The 20,058-nt window shown below is 40.7% G+C and overlaps 2 protein-coding genes and 1 long non-coding RNA gene across 3 annotated transcripts; all 3 read right to left on the bottom strand.

The window, feature by feature from the left end:
- LOC8067718 (polynucleotide 5'-hydroxyl-kinase NOL9) lies at positions 303 to 9,061 on the bottom strand. Its single transcript, XM_002446062.2, has 9 exons — positions 8,768 to 9,061; positions 5,830 to 5,927; positions 5,693 to 5,726; positions 4,157 to 4,326; positions 3,850 to 4,030; positions 3,562 to 3,742; positions 1,470 to 1,587; positions 1,222 to 1,349; positions 303 to 580 (listed from the first exon to the last, which is right to left on the bottom strand). The coding sequence occupies exons 1-9, from the start codon at positions 9,013 to 9,015 to the stop codon at positions 533 to 535; spliced, it is 1,206 nt and encodes a 401-aa protein (XP_002446107.2). The 5' UTR covers positions 9,016 to 9,061; the 3' UTR covers positions 303 to 532.
- LOC8067453 (ATP-dependent DNA helicase pfh1) lies at positions 12,109 to 14,517 on the bottom strand. Its single transcript, XM_002446061.1, has one exon. The coding sequence runs from the start codon at positions 14,515 to 14,517 to the stop codon at positions 12,109 to 12,111; it is 2,409 nt and encodes an 802-aa protein (XP_002446106.1).
- On the bottom strand, positions 17,689 to 18,025 carry LOC110436092. The gene is made up of 2 exons (XR_002453761.1): positions 17,961 to 18,025; positions 17,689 to 17,861 (listed from the first exon to the last, which is right to left on the bottom strand). It is a non-coding gene; the product is annotated as an uncharacterized LOC110436092 (long non-coding RNA).

The following is a 20,058-nucleotide window of genomic DNA, read 5'->3' as shown; positions in this document are numbered from 1 at the left end:
GAGGGAGTGCATCCCTACTCTTACAACCCTATTTGACATTAGTATAGCTCTAACAAATCCATAGGTTTCTTGAAACTAGGTATTGTTGTAGGTACGAGAGATCATATATTCAAAGCTAGAGATGGAGATACATTCAAAGCATTTAGATGATTAATTTTGTTTATAGTTTAGATTACCACTTCAATTTAATCTACTATGGATTTGTTAGCTCTGTACTAAACGGGGCCTAATAAGGCTAAAATATCTAACATATACATTGATCGTGTTAGAACCTAGGAAACTTAAGCTAAACAGAGGCAGAATATCTAATGTTGCATATTCAATAACAGAATATTAACATGTACATCGAAGTATAGTTTATCAACAGTTTCTCCATATCTTTTAATCTTCAAGATAGTTTAACCAACACATTATGAAATTGATATTGCACGGTCCAATTAATTTTGTAGTCTTAGTTTAATTGTTCATCGTCACTTTTGATAATTGAAGACTTGGTATCCGTAATGACCATGCTTGAAGCATCTCCAAAGATCTAGAGTTCCCTCAGTCTGTCTGTTATATCGGTTAATGTATCAGAGGCCTGCAAATTCAAGTACCAGTGAGAAGGAAGTCATGGACCCACTAGGGAAGAACACTTAACTATGGTTTTAAAAATGAAACCACACAACTGTTTTCTTCTTGGTTTAATATTTATGAATAATCAGTTATCAAACAGAATCCAACTCCCAATTGCACTTTATATAACCATGGAAACATTTTTATGCTCCTCTTGGTATCTAGGTACCAAAACTTAGTCCCTCCTGCTGTAAGCATATATGGAATCAAAGTAGAAAATGACAGTCATCGCTAAGGGAAAAAGCTAGTAGTAGCCATCAACTCATGATACTAGTGTCCTGAACCAGGTTATGCTTGTCATATTGTACAAAGGAAGTTTAAGATATTTGGATCAATTGACTATTCGATGCATTGTTTGCCATAAATAATGTGAACAAAAATGCTGATAGTCAGTGTAATATATGTATAGTAGTTAGGTTTTTTTTTGGCAAGAAAATGCTGATAATCAGTATAATATTATATGTATACTAGTTAGGATTTAGGAGTATTCCTTTGGAAACAAAAAAATGATGCATTAGCCATGAACTACAACACCTGCATCATAAGCAACTGTAGGTAACTTAACGTCTCAGTTCATTTTAAATAACTGAAGTAGCAGACAATTACCTGCAAGAGGCAACTAGGAACAGCAATAGAGCTCAGAAGAAGGATGTCGACCTTTTCCATAAGCTTGTGAGAAACAGGTGTTATCAAATGAATACAGTCTTCCGAAATATGTATGGCTTTGATGAAACCTGAAAACTAACTCAGCATAAGAACAGTAACAGGAAACGAATCTCAAAAGCAAATTTAATTAGTTAAAAGGCTACCAAAATATAAACCATTCAACCAAATTATAATTAAACTTGCCATACCCAGTCCAATGCAACAAGGAGTGGAACATTCAGTTGACAAAGGAGGAGGGTCATTTGTTGCCACACCAACAATTGTGCCATTCAAGAAGCGCTGCACATCAGTACCACTAAGTGAAACCTATAAAAGCACACCCATGGACTTCACATCAATGCATTACCATAAAATTCTAAAAATAGAAATATAATGTCTCAAGGAAATGAATTAGACATCTCTCATAATTATATAATTATGTTGGCTCTATTTTTTTTTTGACAAGGAACAAACCGAAATATATTAAACGCAGCATGATGCTGCAAAGATTTGTACATCATACAGGTCTACTGAAAGTATGCTAGATTGCTTGTAGGTTCATCATTGTTTGTCTTCTACTACACCAAAATTGTAGGTTGTTAGCTACTATACACTTGTATAGATTAAATTTTATAATCCAAGGTCTAAATGTCTACGACATGACCCAACCAAGTTAAGACTCCATGCCTAAATTCATACAGGTCATGTTTGGTTGCTTGCATAAGGGCATAATCCAGGCCTTCCATAATGCAGCCTACCTGTGTCAGGTTGGATGAACTAGGGCACTAGACCTAATGCAGCAATGCACAATGCAAAAAGGGTTCTGAAAGCAAGGTGCCAAAGCAGGATCGAAGGCGGTTCAATGGAATCCTCATTTACATTATATGGAACTTGTGGAAGGAGAGGAATAGGAGGATTTTTGAAAACAAACACAAAACGGTCCTACAGGTGGCCTCACTGACAAAAGAGGATATCATGCAAAGACGCAGGGCTGTATCCTTTGACGGGTAAACACCAATAGCAGTGCGACATGCTTGTCTTGCCCCGGTCCTAGGACCGTAGTGTTTGGCGCCAGGGGGTGCCTTCTGTACATAAACTTCTTTATCCTTACTTAATTGAGCGGCAGAGCTCCTGCCTTTTATTTCAAAAAAAAAGGGTTCTGAAAGCTGCATTAGTTAGCACTTGAAATCAGGCATACTTAGGAGCACAAGCTTTGCACAAGCCAGTGGGCCTGGACATTTGCCCCTCACCTCCCCACCTCCACCCCCCATCCCCTGCGCCACCACCCAAGGCGACACCTGGTTCCAGTGATGCGCAGCACAGTGGTGTTGGCCTTCACTAGGGCTGGACGAAAAGCTCACAGCTCATTAGCATGCTCGGCTCATGGTTGACCTCACCATCCTCCTGGTGTGTCCACCATTTCTTCTGGCCCAACAGTGCCTCACCAAACAGCTTCACCGTGCTGTCATCACTGTCTGCCTTTGGCTGTGGTTGAAAAGGAGTCCTGGTACAGCTCCATCAGCATGCAGGACAGGGCACTAGTGCTGAGCAGCTGTCAGTTGTCCTCTGACAACAACGCCGAAACTACCTCGCTGCCACCACCTCTGGTTGATCCTAGCAAGGATGCGCTTGGCACCTTTCCTAAATAACTCATTGGCTGCTGAAGAGAGGAATCCAAGAAAGATTGGAGGAGCTAGCATGCTGATTTAGGGAAGGAGCAGTTGAGATGGAGAAGCTAGCCAAGGTGTGGCCTGGATTGCATTTGATGCTAGTTCTTGGCTTGAATGGGGCAGAGCGTAGCCTGCTACCGATTAAGGAAAGGAAGAACATACGAAAGACAAGGTGGTCAGATGATGGAGGTGATAGATATTAATCTCACCATAAGAATGAGGTGACCACAAGTAATACAAGTCTGGCAACCAACACAATCTTTACAAATGCAACATGCTTACACAAGACAACTAAACACCTCCTCATCACAAAGCCACGATCACAACCATATGTGCCTTTTGCTTTTCTATGCATATGGCACTAATGCAAAAAGAGAATGTAAGGTATGAAGCCTTGCCACATATTCCACATACTATTTCAGTTAACAATCAACTGGAAAATTTAGCAAATACCACTTTTTACATTGAACATACTGAAGGCAAGGGTTAGCTCAAAAATTACTACATTCCACATATAAAGCTAGACACTAGTACAATTAGAAGTTTTCTTTAAGAAAAAAGTACAATTAGAAGTTTTCTTCAAGAAAAATAGTACAATTAGAATGAAGGTAAAGTGGTAGTAAAACGTCACCTGGCAGTGCAGATCAATAACATGTATTTTTGACAGAGGAAGCCGAAATGGATGTATAGAACCAAAGCCTTGAACCAAATCATCAAAACAGAAAACAGGGAACTCTCTTGGTAAGCACTGCCTGAAGTAAGCGATCAGCCTCAGGTCACGCATAATACGTGCCTCTTTCTTTGCTAACATACTGCATTACGGAAACATCCATTAACAAAAGGTAATAACAGTCAAAGTACACACGAATTTCATTTATGAAATATTTCCTCAAAAAAAATTCATTTATGAAATACTCACTGACGAGGAGAGTTCTGTGCTGCAGGAATTTCAACTACATTCACTGATGAATCTCCTTCGCCTTCATTCATCCAAAACATTCCACCTGGTAAATTTTTACGCTCTACTATCGTGGATACTCGAATTACATGAGATGGGGACACATATTTCAACATGTCTGTTAGAACCTGAAGCCCAGTACCTAAACGTTGCACAGACACAATCAATGAGTTCAGAAAAACAAACCAGAGATTCAACAAAGCAGAGGATTATCAAAAGGACCATTGCACACTTGTACTATCAAAAGGAAGCAGCAATCAAATCTTACCTTTTACCCATCCTGAAGTATTAATAACAAGTGGTATAGCTGATTTCTTGGGGTTTCCAACCTCACCAAGGCAATAGAACTCTTGAAGGAAATAATCATGAAGGCCAAATATGTAGGTCAAGAGAAGTTTCGGGTTCCTTTTTGCACAAATATCGCCAAAAAAGAAGCACCTAGAATATTTGTAACAGGGCTTAGATATGTTCCAGATTCCAGATGATCACTGATTTACTAGCTACATGATAAAAAAGAATATTGTAGGCACAAAAAAAAATGAAATAAATTAGAATGGTCAAAACCTTATCCCCCTCCCCCTACTTAATCCTTGAATAGAAAGGAAATCTGCACTTTGCAACCCTAAGGAACTGAACAAGCACATCTTCACTATGCAAAATTTGCAATAATCAGGACCTCCTAAAAGTTAGGATCCATAAGTACTACCTCCGGGCACGAAAACATGTCGTTTAGGACAGGATTTGGTCAAACCTTAAAAACTTCAAACATAACTTTTAAACTATTTAGCTTTGAAAAATACAACTTATGCGTGTGGATTTGTCTAATAACTTGTAAATCTCATGAATTTGAAGGATTCTTAGAAACGTCCCGGAAGGGGAGCAACTAGACAGAGCACTTTCGTTTTAACCTACATTGAGAACCATACAGGTTCATTCTCTGCAAGCAGTCTCTTCCATCCATCCCTGCAAGCCACATCTTACACCATCCCCTGCGAATGCTTGCCCATTGACTGCTGCCCTCACCCCCAGACCTGCCTCCAAGCAACCTCTGGTTCCTCCCTGGCACCATCGCGATACACCCGACCATCACTTTCTGTCGCGGCCTACGGCCAGTGGCCAGGCACCACCAGCTCACTGTGCCGTCCACAAACTCTGCTGCCGCCCCTAGACCCCACCCTCCTCGAACCACTCCGGCAAGATCACCCTGCCTCGACAACCGTATTAAACTGCCTGCCGACACCCCGTGTATGGCAGTGCATTGCCACCTTAGCATGCCGCCTACCGCCAAGCCGACCTGCCAGTCGGAGGGAGAGAACCTCAACCAGATCCCAAAACCCCCATCCCAAAAGGTCAGCCATGGATGGCAGTTTGGGGCAGCTCATGACTCATGAGCTCGAGGAAGAGGGCCAAGGTGGAAGACAAAATTGCCACACAGAAATTCATCCTGTGTGTCAGATCTTGATCACACCGTATCCAGGGGGTTCTCATAATAGTCCTGAAACGAGAGTGCTCTCATTTTAAATTTCAGGTTCCAGAAGATATAGGTGGTCAAAGCGACGCATTGAAGACGGTGCAAAGTCAAATGTGAGAATTTTTTTTGACTGGAGCACTGGAGGTGGTAGAACATGAATGTTTGAACCATAGGACATTGAAGAAGTAATTTTACAAATGAATCCAGAAAATAATTTCACAAAATCATTAATTTAGTCGTCACATATTAGACTCCATATTCATCATTTAACTATAGATATTTCCCAGCAGTGCAACATTAAGAAGTCGTAATGATCATGCCACGTCACCTTACCTCTTTGGATTGCGCAGGTATAAAATTGTCAAATCTGCAATCATAACCGAAGTGACAAAATATCTAATCAATCACAAAAAAAAGGAGCACACAATTTATACAAAGATATTTTTGAGAGAGAAAAATCTAAATACGACCTTTAGGCTTTTCCTCAAAAACATGAAGCGACACAAACCCTGGAGGGGTGAACTCAGGCTGACCAACATCAATATCCAGGTATCCAACCTTCTTGTACCTGAGCATATGAAGTAATCACAACAATGTACCTGAGCATATGTACTAATCACAACAAGTGAAGTAAGAAACTAAGTAACAAATGAGTAAAGAGCATCTCAAGTTCTTGAGTGAGAATAACTAGTTTAACATTGAAACAATGAACAATGAAAGCAGATTAACACCTTATTAATAAATCCACTGCTAGACTAAGCAGACTACAGAAAAACATGATATATCTTTTCACTCCTTCGGAACTATAAATAGACCCAACTAGTTCAGACCACAGTATACACTTCACTCACACCAACCTAAACAAATATTATGAAAAAGAGCACAAGCTCAAATGAAAAGTTAATACACACTTCTAAGAAAGCAACAAATAACCTCAACTTAGAACCCTTGGATAATCATGAGATATCACATTTTCAGCATAAGAGCAACTAAAAAATTAGAGCGACATGAGTAATTTGCAACAAGTGTAGTAGATCAGGATTTCGATCAACACTAGCATATATGAGTATATGATCATCCTAACTCTGTTGTTTCCATAGTAAAATTTCTGCTGTATTTCTGTTGTACAACACAAATTTCTTTCCAAGATTATATTATAAATAAATATTACCTAATCTGTATTTTGGAACCTGTGGAATTAATCTCAGAATAAGTAAAGAAGTACAGAACATATCTATGGAACTTTACATAAAAGATAATGTTCATTATTCATTGTTGATGGCATAAGACTTAATTCGAATTAATGTGATGCTTTCTTCATCTTATAATATTATGCCAACTATGGGCCGGATAACATTTAATTCAACTACAATAACATTTTTTATAATTTGTTTTGCTTCAGAAAAGGTTGTTCAAACAAATGGCAGTAGATATCTAAGTATGAATTCAATTTTGTCATATTATTTTTAACTAACAAAAATGTGTAAATATCAAGGATTAAAATTGCAAGATATGCATGTAAATACATGATATATAGTGAATAAATAAATAAATAAAAAGGGAAACTGGTTCAACAAAAAGTAGTGCTTCTAATTTCTTTAAAAGAACATTTCTGTAACACATTTGATTTTGCAGAATTTTGCTATACCTAAATATAGGATAAAAGGAAGGACTACTACAACATTACTGAATATAAGTTGAATTAACTCAGCAACCGAACTAAGTTGTGATAAATACGTAAAGTGTCAATATAATTTGACCTAAAATATTGTAGCAGATAGTACAACTGTAATTTCAAAGCAGAGGCCACATAACAATCGCACTACATTGGTACTAATTAGTTAAGCTTTGACATGAAAACATGTAAATAAAACAGTCTCATTCTTAATCCATTTGCTTGCTAATAATCCAATGGCATAAGGACTGATTTTTCACTCAAGCAGATAAAATTTGCACCAGAGAAAATATTAGTGTTAATAAAAAAAATGAAGATAAGTGGTCCAGCTATAATTTTTCATAGCTGAGAGTTATAAGAGATGTATTTGAGAGTTTTGATACATACTGGAGGAAGCACAATGAAACAAATAGCAGTAGATATCTAAGTATGAAGACACTTTTGTTAGATTATTTTTAACTAACAAAACAGCAAGGCCATTTTGTTCCATTACAGCAGCAAGTGGGACCATTGCTTCGGGCTTGGGGCAACTATACTATTCAGAACCTTGGTCCTAAAGCTATCTCCAGATCCATTCTCTTGTTTCTACCACTCTACCTCCATTAATACCTAAAAGATTGATACATTACATCACTGAGTGGATATGACCAACATCACCTCTGCAACAATATTGCAAAGAAACACCAAATAGCACTTATGATTCATAAAGTATGATAAGTTTCTAATGGAGCTAAGTTATAGAAGATAGGTGTTACAAGTACCTACCAAAGCACCATTTAGTTAGAGATTCACAAAAAAAAGTAATTCTACTGTTTTCGTATTCAGGTGCAGGTACAACTGAAAAAAAAAACATAACAAATATTATTTTTTGGCTTTCCTTTTAATTCCTCCTTTTCGAAATAATTGGAGTAATAATCTTTCTGCCCATTGGAAACTCAGCTATACGCTCATCAATTCCAACTGTTCTTCTTCATACCAAGTTACCAACGCATGCAACTGCACCCCGATAAGCAAACCCAGTGGCATGCTAACTGCGCTAAGAACTGATGTGATTACTAACTCATTCGTCTCCAATGGGCACTTCTGGAGGAGCATCAGCAGGAAGAGTTCAAAGGCCTCCTCAGTACACTTCCCTGTGGCATACCGTGACACCATAGCAGCCCAGGACACTGCATTCCGATGTGGCATTTCATCAGACACCCTGTGGGCATCAGAAATAGCTCCCAGCTTGCAGTACATGTTTAGAAGGGTGGTCGAGACGAAGACATTATTGGAGCCGGACTGCCGGAGGAGCATGGCAGTGGCAGCTTGCACGTGGGCGCGTGTACGACGGCTCCAGCGGACGCGGAGGGCACGCGGGCGGCGAGGGGAGGACATCATGACATTGACATGGAGCCAAAATTGGACAGCGCGGCGAGGGGGGTGGTGCCTGGTGGCGGGAGAGCGGGTTGAGGAGGCGGCGTCAACATCCACTAGGCGACGTCGTGCAACAAGGAGAGTGCGTCGATCGGCGAGTGCTTGCAAGTAATTAACCACAAGTCGAGAACCATGGCACAAAGAAGACAGCACGAGCGACATAGGCGATCACCCGTAGTAGTTCAACGAGGCAAGCAACATCGATCCCACCCGATTGCCATGGATTGCGAACAACAAAACCCAACTCTAGCTGTGGAGATGGCCGGGGAGAAGAAGGAAGGGGGGAGGGGCGCGCGTGCGCTTGGCTGGCTTATTACCTGTCGATGAGAGTGTTGAGCAGAAGACGGGAGAAGGCGGACTTGCCGCTGTTCCCCGGTCCGCACACCGCCACGACGGGCGGCGGCCAGGTGCACGAGTCGTACGCCACCGCCTCGGCGGCCTCCTCCCACTCCCGCTCCCGCTCCCTCTGCGCCGCTGGCGCTTCCTCCTCCTCCAGCTTCTGTCCGGCGCCGCATCCCGTCTCCATCTCACCCACCCTCGCCCTCGCTCGATCTTCCACTCGCATCGCACACGAGACACTCGCCGAGGAGCCGAGGAAGAGGAGAGACCTTAAATAGCCAATGATCATGCGGGTTGCGACGGGGCGGCCACGCGGTGTCGACTTTTTGGTTGGCGGTACGGCCAGGGCCCACGAGTCAGTGACAGGAGATGTGGTTACTCTGGTTCTGTGCCTCGTATGGACGGTGGGTGCCGGAGGAAATGTTTCGGATTTGGAGATCACACTATTAACCATCGGCCGTGATGGCCGTAAATGCAGACTGTGTGGTGTGTGGTCTTGACTTTTCTTTTCTTTTGCTTCGTTAAGTGAATGCTAAGTTTATTAATTAAATCATCTGTCCTAAAACTAATTTGAGTTCCCTTATCTTTGATCAATAAATTAGCCTGGTTGAATGAAAATTCTTCTTGTGCTATAAAAGTGATTGCATTAGATTTTTTTTATTTAGAAATCCTTTCTAGTAATGATCAATTTTATATTACTATAAAATGATATTTTAAGAGGACTTCGAAATCAAAGAGGGCCGCATCAAGCCAAATTAATTGTCTTTTTGCTACATCCATGCATGTTTGTGTTAGCCATACAGGGTTTAATCAAATAGCCATGCATGAACGGTATATCTTTTAAAGAGACCCTAACACCTAAGGTCTTGTTTGGATGTAGTCGGATTCACATCAATCCACATGTGTTGAGGTGGATTGGAGTGAAACTTGAACTAAATTCCACCCCAATCCACACCAACACACATGGATTGAAGTGAATACGACAACATCCAAACAAGGCCTAAGAGAGTGAATAGTTAGACTTTTTAAAAACTTCTACTCCCTCTAATTTCACTTATCAAAACCTATACGAAAATGTAAGATATAATTCGACTACTCTAATTAAACAGGTAAGACCTAAACTACATAACAATGAAAAGAATTCAAGTAAATAAAGAAGGTAATAACCATATTAATTATACTCAAGTCTTATAAGAGATGGCCAGATACAATAGTATACCAGATCTTCTGAGGGCTTCTCGGAAACCTGAGCTTAGCAGCTCAACTTGCACTAGCTCCCAACTAATCTATTCTACTTCTGCATATTGATATTCACATGTTTTGATATTCGAATTTTCGAAGTTTTTAAACAATCTAGATAGAGACATATGTTAAAATATTAGGCAAATTCAGCAGCAATTTAATCCAGAAAATTAACATGATAATTATATTAGTGACATCGAAAATGTGCTTGTGTGTTCTATACATAAACGTCATGTAGACAAGGCTAACCAGCAAAAATCTAACACAAGCCCTTGTTGGAAAGAAGAGTATAGCATTATACCCAGCGGCACCAGAGCCGGTTGCGCTAGTTGACATAGCGCTTGTCGGAGTAGCCGTCCCGCTCGATACCGTGCAGGAGTGTTGCAGTGCCAACCCGATGACGTGAGTCGCCACCAGGAAGAAGAGGATGATGCGAGTAGTCGTGCCGCCAACGACACCCCCCAAAAACGTGATTGCCGCCCTTCACCCGTGCAGATGAACCCGAAGACGGCAAGCGTTCCGAAGGCCTACTCTTCCAGAACTTATGCGCGCAAGTACCGGAACGTGGAGAGCTTTTGGGATAGCAGAACTTTAGTTACTGTACTTCTGTGCCACATAGGACGGTGGGTGCCGGATGAAATGTTTCGGATTTGGAGATCTCACTATTAACCATCGGCAGTGATGGCCGTAAATGCAGACTGTGTGGTGTGTGGTGTGTGGTCTTGACTTTTCTTTTCTTTCTTTTTTTTTTGCTTCGTTAAGTGAATGCTGAGCTTATTAATTAATCATCTGTCCTAAAACTAGTTTAAGTCCCCTTATCTTTGATCAATAAATTAGCCTAGTTGAATGAAAATTCTTGTGCTATAAAAATGATTAGATTTTTTATTTAGAAATCCTTTTCTAGTAATGATCAATTTTATATTACTATAAAATGACGCTGTAAGAGGACTTCGCAATCAAAGAGAGCCGCATCAAGCCAAATTGCCTTTGCTGCATCCACGTTTGTGTTAGGGCACTCCCAATGCAAGACTCTATTATGGAGTCCAAGACAATTAATTATATATTATTTATGGTATTTTGCTGATGTGGCACCATATTTATTGAAGAAAGAGGTAGAAAAAATAAGACTCCAAGTCTTATTTAGACTCCAAGTCCACATTGTTCGAGGTAATAAATGATTTTAGACTCCATGATAGAGTCTGCATTGTGCACATCAGCAAAATACCATAAATAATATGTAATTAATTGTTTTGGACTCCATAATAGAGTCTTGCATTGGGAGTGCCCTTAGCCATACAGGGTTTAATCAAATAGCCATGCATGAACAGGTACGTTTTTGGGACGATGTGTGTGTAATGCCACGTCTGCTAAAGTCGGTATTTCCTGCATTATATAATACTAGGTAGCGTGCCCGTGCGTTGCTACGAGATAACTAACATTTTTTATTTAAAATTCACAGATCACACAATAAGATAATAATATTATAATAAAACTTAAATACCAACTATAAAGTTACATTTGACTTAAAGAAACAAGCACGACGTTATAGGCTCACAATATGACCAACAGCAACAGAAAGTCATCCCCTAAATTAAAAAATTACTAAAAAACCTTCATTCTAACATTCAAAAGAATACAATAGACGCATCAACCACCGCGACCCTAGCACCAGCTTATCGAACAGGCGTTTTGTCGTTTTGAAGCACCTCGAATGTGTGACACGATGGAACGAAGATGGGGCGGAACTATTTGTGGAATTATTGGCACACGAAAAAAAATATCCAAGATTTTTTTCTGCCGATTAAAAATACCTATCGACCAAAAAAAATACAGAATGTGGTGAGACTTCCGACTGGCTTACTTAAAAAAAAAATACAGAATGCCTGATGGGCTCCACCTCCACTTGATGGGCCTCAGTGTCCTCGAATGAATGACCGATTGAATGGCCGATGGGCTCCACAGCCAATTGAAAATACCTAGAAACAACAACAAATATGGAGATAGTGAGATATTATTTTGCCAAAAAAATTAAATTAAATAATTACAATTATCAGTCATTAAAGTTATGTTACCTCGTCTATGGCGTTAGGACCTCTTTAAAAACAATATTTTTCGTGAAAGTTCCATCCGTTGCTGGGGTCTTCTTATCCTTTTCTTTTTTATTTAACGCAGTCTTAGGTTTTTTCCCCACAGAATTCTTTTTAGTATTTTTCTTCTCCATCTTTTTGGCATCCTCCTCTTGTGCCTCCGCATCAGGTGGTAGGGCAAGGATCTTAATATTCGTTCTTGATGTGGCTCTGGACATCGCAACGTACAACTGGCCGTGAGAGAAGACTGGTGCGGGTAGGTACACATCCACGTTTGGGATAGTTTGACCCTGTGACTTGTTGACCGTCATGGCAAAGCTTAGTCTGATAGGAAACTGCTTCCTCTTAAACTGGAAAGGGAACATCTCATCATCAGATGGGTATAGCGGTATTCGAGGAAGAAATACCCGTTTCCCAGCATGCTGCCCCACAACGATTTCAGCATCGATTGTATTTCTTCGGAACCCCCGCACCACCAACCTTGTACCGTTGCATAGCCCATTGGCGGGGTCAATATTCCTAAGCAATATGACAGGACACCCGAGCTTCAACTTCAAGACATGTGGTGGCAGCCCGTTGGGGGTCAGGCTATTAAGGAACTCCGATGGATAGTAGTTATGTGGATCATCTACCGCGGTGTCAAAACTGTGATACATCGTCTCACCACCTTGGAACATATCAATTATTTTCATATTAATCATGTCCACCCAATCATTACGTGTAGATAAAATCGCTCTGGTGGTGATGTAGTCTTTGTCTGCCATGTTTGCATTCAGATTTGGAAATATGATGTCAATCAAACTATGAAGATCTTTCTCAGCATCACCAGAGTACGGGATACAGATCTCATCTGGAATACGAACGTTGTCATCTCCGTTAACCTCTTCCGTTCCACCACCAATGCGCAACAAATAATCTACAAACCACGGATCACTTTGAGCCCTCATGTTGTGAACAAGCTTTAGGTGGCGCATGGATTCCCAAAGATATGACCTTCGTAGAGAAGCACCAACTATTTGAGCCCTAGATCCTTTCCGCACAACAGGGAGGACTTGTCTGAAATCCCCACCAAGGACAACAGTCTTCCCACCAAAGGGTAGGTGTGACCGACCCATTATATCACGTAGGCTGTTGTCTAGTGCTTCCACATTTTGCCTCTTTGTCATAGATGCCTCGTCCCAAATTATGAGAGCTGCTTGCTGCAACAACTTGGCAGTACCACTCTGTTTCGTGAAGCTACAGCAACCGCCCTCTTGAAGAGTTAGGGGTATCTTGAAACGTGAGTGAGCCGTCCTCCCGCTTGGCATTATGGCCGCTGCGACTCTAGATGTAGCTGTGGCAACGGCAAGCTTATCCTGGCTACGTAGTTTTGCGAGAAGTGCCCTATACAAAAATGTCTTTCCCGTCCCACCAGGTCCATCCACAAAGAATAGCCCGCCTTGTTTGCTATAGACAGCTGCCATTATCTCATTGTAGGCAGACTTTTGCTCGGCGTTGAGTGAGTCACACAATAGCACATCTTCAGGATTCTGCTCAACGCTAGCTTCCTCAAATATCTCACGAGGTATTTGGCTGGCATCATCATATGAGTAATCAATATCTGGAAGAGGAAATGACCTTATATCCTTACCCATAGACTGCAACATGTTTCTAATGTCTATCAAAACCATCTGTTGTACGAGATCCGAGGATGGATTATTGCGGCTATAGTCCTCTGACATTGCATTGTAGTGTTTTATCCACAACCCCATCACATCATGCGGTTCGCAGAATACCAATATTGTTGCAAATAGCCTTCGTAGAGAGGTAGGCATCTCGAACAAAGTAGCTTCCGTTAGACATTCATCTAGGGTATTATCCTCTTCGATTAGACCCCTCCTTTCTGCAGCTTCACGAAATGAAGGTAGTAGCACTCCATCAACTGTCCTGAGGTGTTCATATGAGGTAGCACCAGCAACATTGTTCAAGAGAACACGAAGAAAGTAGCGTTCACCCTCGGCAGGATGAGCCGAGATGACTGTACCAGTTTGGAAAACAGAGTTTTTCCTTTTCTGCCAGAATTTACCATCAGACTGCCAGGTAAAATACTCTGGGAAGTCCCGATATAAGATTTTACGAGCTTCCTCATCATGCCTGTTTGCATCAAAGTATGCTGTCAGCATTGACTCTTCTACACCTGGTCTATTAATGATCTTTTCGACCTTGTCCCGTTTATGAAATGCCACCATGTGCATGTTAGGTAGATGAAGCTGCAGCTGCTGTACTAGCGGATGGTTCTTGCTCAAGTCAAAGCCATATATCCTCCATAGCGCTTCTGGAGGCGTCACCCAATGGGCGTCTCTATACTGTTTGATCTCATCAATGTTTCCTTTCCCGTCCTCTTTGTCGGTCTCCCTCATCACAACTGATGCCCTATCATGTCCCTTGTATATATACCTGAATAGATACTTTACTGATTTAATGCTCCCACAAGCCTCAACATTTATATGGCAGTTGAAGGTACGAAGCAAGCAAGGATTGTAAGGCACGACCCATTGATTGTCCAGGTAATGGCCTCGAACCTTTAGCATCCGACCATCATTGCGTCGCCGATAGATGGGGTATGAATCCTTTCCCTATGATGTTGCCTCACAGAATGGGCGTGGGTAACGGTTCTTGCATGACCCACGGCCTGCCGTGCACGGACGGGATGGATTAAGCATCCCGCAAGGACCATGCATCATATGCTTCGTAACCATCTTGTATAGCTCAGGGTACTTTTTCTTGTTTGGTAGTTCTGCACTAATGATCATGTCATATTGCTCGGGACATGTGAGCTTGTACTTTTGTTCCATTATTAGCAAGAAGTGTGCATGCGGCAATCCCCTCTTTTGGAACTCTACTACATATGCATAGGCCTTCACCTTACCAAGTATGTCTATCTCCATCAACATTTTTCGCATTGCATCCAACTTTGCTCTGAACACCCGTGTGACGAGATCTGGGCGGTCCTGTGGTGTCTGGCCTGGGTAAAGTTCATTCTTGATCTCATCCCAATTAGGGTTGCATGTCATTGTGAGGAAGATATCAGGTTTACCATACTTTCGAACCAGAGCCATTGCATCCATGTATCGACGCCTCATGTCACGGGGTCCTCCGATGAATGACGAAGACAACACAGTACGCCGTCCAACATTCTCAGCAGACCCTTCACCCGAATTCATGCTATCCACGAGGCCTTGGTATAGGTCAGCCCTCAATGTATCCTGATCGTTCCTCATGTAGTCTAAATGTGAGCTCTCAATCTTGATGTAGGTGTCGACAGCAAACTGCTGGAAAAGGCGTCGGCCATAGAGTATTGGATTAAATATCCCTGGCCGCATCTGAAACTTGTAGCAATAGTAGTCATGCACTGAGACACATGTATTTGAAATAGGTTCTACAGAGAGACATTGTTTGAATTAGTATCATGAGTTGGCAGAAAGAGTTTACTTTGCATTATTGAAAAAAGATCATGTTACCTCCATCATCGTCACCATTCTTAGCACACCTTTGACGGGTTGCTCGAGCTCGATCAACTTGAGCCATAGTAACACCCACTTTTGGAATGCAATTGTGCCACCCGAGCTCACCCTTTTGAAAGAACAACGGGTATGATAGTGAGTCGTAGCATGCATTATATGAGCTGATGCCATGTATAGACCGATCCTTTCCTTGGAGGAGAACACTATGCTCGAATTGGCTGTGACGCTCACTACCCTCAACCCATACGGCGGCCACCTCTGATGTCAACGGTACATTATATGTTCTTTGATCAAGGCGTTGGTCAAGGTTCAGCTCAACTCGATAATCCTCGAGGTTTTCAACATTACCCATACTCCTTAGTTGCTGAGAGTAGGGATTCCCTTCAAGGATCCCTACCAATTGTTGTATAACTTCTCTGTCTTTTTGAGCGCATTGCTCACGACACTTGCTCATGCGATGCTCGAGGGACGGGTCGTCATCATAAAAATAAAGTTCGAGGTGTCTCTTTTCGACACCCTCCTCTTTACCAAATGATCGTATGTTATGGTAAATCTGACCATGGGCACGAAATGTGTAGACACCACAGATTCGCATGTTAGTGGTGATACGATCTAGGTGGCAGTACAAAGACGTGAAAGAGAAGTGGCCGTTGAAGTATCTGATGTTTGCACGAAAGTGCCTAGCATCAGCATCTGAGCTTGACCACAACCTCATGAGCTCTGGTGGTGTCTCGGGACTTGAAAGATGAATCTTTCCACCCTTACAACAGAATCCGGGGGGTTCGCCATCGAATTTCTTTGCATTACAGTGCTTGCAGTTCGGCACCAAGGGTAACATGTGCGACTCTGATGGGACATTAGCATAGACCCGGTCATATGGATCTGGGACATCAGGCTCATGATCCTCTTGCTCATCTGTGTCAATATTGTGCTCGACATCGGTTCCCTCCTCCTTGTCTTCTAAGAAAAAGTTCACTTGTTACGTGTTGAAAGAAAATTTATGAATTAAACTTTTTACTGTTACGCAATGTACCTTGATCGGCGAAAAAGTATGCCTCATCCTCTTCCTCGTCCTCCTCAAATATGACATCTTCGTCATAGTCTGTTTAACATGGCCACATATATGTTGAAAGAAATATTATGGCATATAAACACCAGAAAGAGATAAAATGTAATAAAGAAAATACCATCCTCGACCATAGAGTCTGATGTATGATCTTGTGCACTATATGGAGGCATTGAAGAGGTACCGTCAGCTACAGACGGTTGTGTTTGTGTGCCTATACAATTATTAGGTGCTTGAATTGGAGTTTGTTGGGTGACACCATCTGTAGTAAGAGAAAGTATGAGTTTTTGTAATATGTTAGTGAAGATAAAAAAATCTTCCTAATATATGGTGAGGAAGGTTCATTACCGTTGTAAACAACACTCGGTTGAGTCAGTCCGTTCGAATCGTTGCATTTTCCATCTGTAGAACCTCTAGCGCTTCTTCCAATGTTTGCTTCAAAAACCCGATTGCGACGGGACAGAACGGCATTTCTCTCGCCAGTGGTCACTCGATGTCTATGTATGGTCTGTGCCGCAACCAATTCAGGGGTCTGGACTTCTGGATTTTGAACTACAGTTGGTGCAATGTGGACGGGCGTGCCGCCGAATTCAGGTATTTCCATATCATCTAAAGATGCTTCAGGCGATTGAGGTGAAGCAGGAAAAATAATTTGAGGGTTGAAGTGAGGGCTCTCTATGGCAATTGAGTCCGGATGCAAATTGTTGGCTCGGTTTTCCCTCACCATCCTATTATAGTATTTCTTGCTCTCTTTCTGTTTCACTTTCTTTTCTTGTGGAGTCATTTGCAGTTTTCTTTCAGCATTTTTCTGTGCGTACAAGTCACGTCATCTCTTATTTAATAACGCCTTTTGTTCAGGAGACATTGCAGCCCTTCGTGCTCTATGTAGCTCACGCATACGCTTTTTTGGACACTTGACTAAATTATCGATGGAACTGGATGCATTTATAACACCTATATAATAAAAAAATATTGTCTCAAATAAAATAAAGACGGACCCGGAATAACATTGATTCCTTATTACATTGTCATGAACCACAATTCCAACTACACTTTTTCTTCTCAAATAGATAACATTAATAAAAAGAAAACAATATACCTGGGGTTATATCAAGTGATGCATCAGTCATGTCAATCATGCCACTTTGATTTATACATGTATCAGAGTATTCATCTACATATATATAATAACATGATTTTAACTTTGGCCTCCACATTAAAAAAACACAAGAAAAAATAATTAGTAATATGAAAAAAAAAATCAAAATGGTACATGTGTTATCTTTATCAATCTGCATGGGATTGTATGAGTCGTTTCGATGTAGCCAGTCACTATCTCATAGCCATCAGTGTTCTCTGTGGTTGTTTGAAATCCAACTGGAACAAAATATACTTTTAGAACATACAGATATGCAATATTGAATTCAGAAAAGCAAAATCAGATTTACCTATTTTTTTCTGATGATATCATTCACGACGCTTTCTATTTTTTTCATTTCTTTCTTCCTGAGTCATCGCCATAAATCACGCCTTTACCCTTTCCCTTTTTAGACTCATGGCATCTGTGTTTTCCTTGTTAGATTCAACCCCAACACCTATTTACATAATAATTAAAGATAAAGTAACTATATGAGAACAAATATTTATTCTATGTTTGGTTGTTAAAAATTGTTTATGGTGGACCTATTGAGCCAGCAGATATTTCAGTTTCTGTCTTTTTTTGATGATACTTTTCCCTAATTTTTTTATTTTTTTCATCTCTTTCTGTTTGAGTCATTGACGCATGTCGTGCTTTTTCTCTTTCCCTTTTACGTTGCACACGTTCATCAACTTGCGCTTGTGAATTTGATATTGTCTTGTCACCTGTTTGAAAAATAATTTGATAGATATTTACTTAATATCCAAAAATACTACAAGTGAACGACCTTCATTATTTTGCATAGGATCCATTGTGATCAAACTGGACACAAAAATTTGACATAGTTTCAATCAGAAATTAATCTATGACAGTGGTCTAAGCTAGCAGGCATAATACATTAACATATATGTAATTAGATCAGATCCGAATACTGATATAACCAAATGGCGATCAATAGGACACATCTAAAAAATCATTGAGCAATTAACAGAGATTAAAATCTAGGCTCACATTGCAGAGGCAAATATTGAGGTAGCAAAAACAGTGTTGCTATCCTTATTTACAAATTCTAACTAAATACTTGGTAAAGAGTTAGTAAATACTTATCCTATTTTTTCTCTATTTCAGGAACTCACTCTTTTAATTGAGTAGGCAAGAAGAAAAGGAAGGGAAAAGGTCCAAGATGGCTCTTCTTAATGCACCAGTTTAAACCTAGGCACTGGAGAGGATGAGAGAGATGGTCAATATGTTGTCTCAAAATTATTTTTTCAGCAACAGTTTAAACCTGGAGACAAAAATGATCAAGAGCAAACCACGTGGGATGATCTGGAATCAAAGACTGCTGAAGCAGATCTCCCTAATTTTACTACATTGTCTGCAGACAAAGATGATGGTACAATCTAAGAAATTCTCCATAATCCTGAGCATAATCTTTACCAAGTAACTGAATATTCTTGTGTTCATTATCTATATTTTGTATGCGGCACACATTTGTAGGTGATAGGTAACTTGAACCAGAAAATAGAACATATACTGCTAACTTGTTTATTGATAATCAAAAATACAATTTGGAATATATATTTTTCTGCCTAATGTGCAGGTTAACCGAAACTGTGAAATAAACATTGAAGAGACTGTTGTCCTCCCGCCCTCCGAAAAAACAGAGGACAGAGATAATCCACAATTGCAAGATCTAAAGTTGTGGAAAGGTGATTCCCAGTTTGAATTGCTCTCAGCAGCTGACATAGAACTGGCCAAGCCTTGCCTGACTGCTTATGCCCACTGTCAGCATAGGACTTCAAGAAGGATTTAGATGAGTGCCAGCTGTTGGAGCCCAAAGATAATACAAACCTTGAGCTTGACAACAATAATGAGTTTCGACTAAGCCAAACTGTATGGTTCCAGAACCATCAGTTACATGATCAGTTCTCCATTTCTCCCCATACTTGCTAAACTTGACCTCTGCCTGCAGGATTTTTCAGAAGATAGCTTTATAGCATGGGCAGGTGGCAAGATGACTAATGACTGATGCCACTGTGGTGCACTCTCGGCACCATTTGATAGATGAAGAAATCACCGTAGATCAATGGGACCTATATTCAGATAGTTTGCACTGATAGCCGAAAATGTTCATGGCCTAGTGTGATCTTTAAGCAATATATTTGAGCGCTAATTCAATACATTGTTTCAACTGGGTGGGGCTTGATTATTCAATACATTTTGATTTATATTG

This window comes from Sorghum bicolor, chromosome 6 (genome assembly GCF_000003195.3).
Source record: "Sorghum bicolor cultivar BTx623 chromosome 6, Sorghum_bicolor_NCBIv3, whole genome shotgun sequence".
NCBI lineage: Eukaryota > Viridiplantae > Streptophyta > Magnoliopsida > Poales > Poaceae > Sorghum > Sorghum bicolor.
The sequence above is the reverse complement of the archived record's forward strand: the minus strand, read 5'-3'. Positions and strand labels throughout refer to the sequence as shown.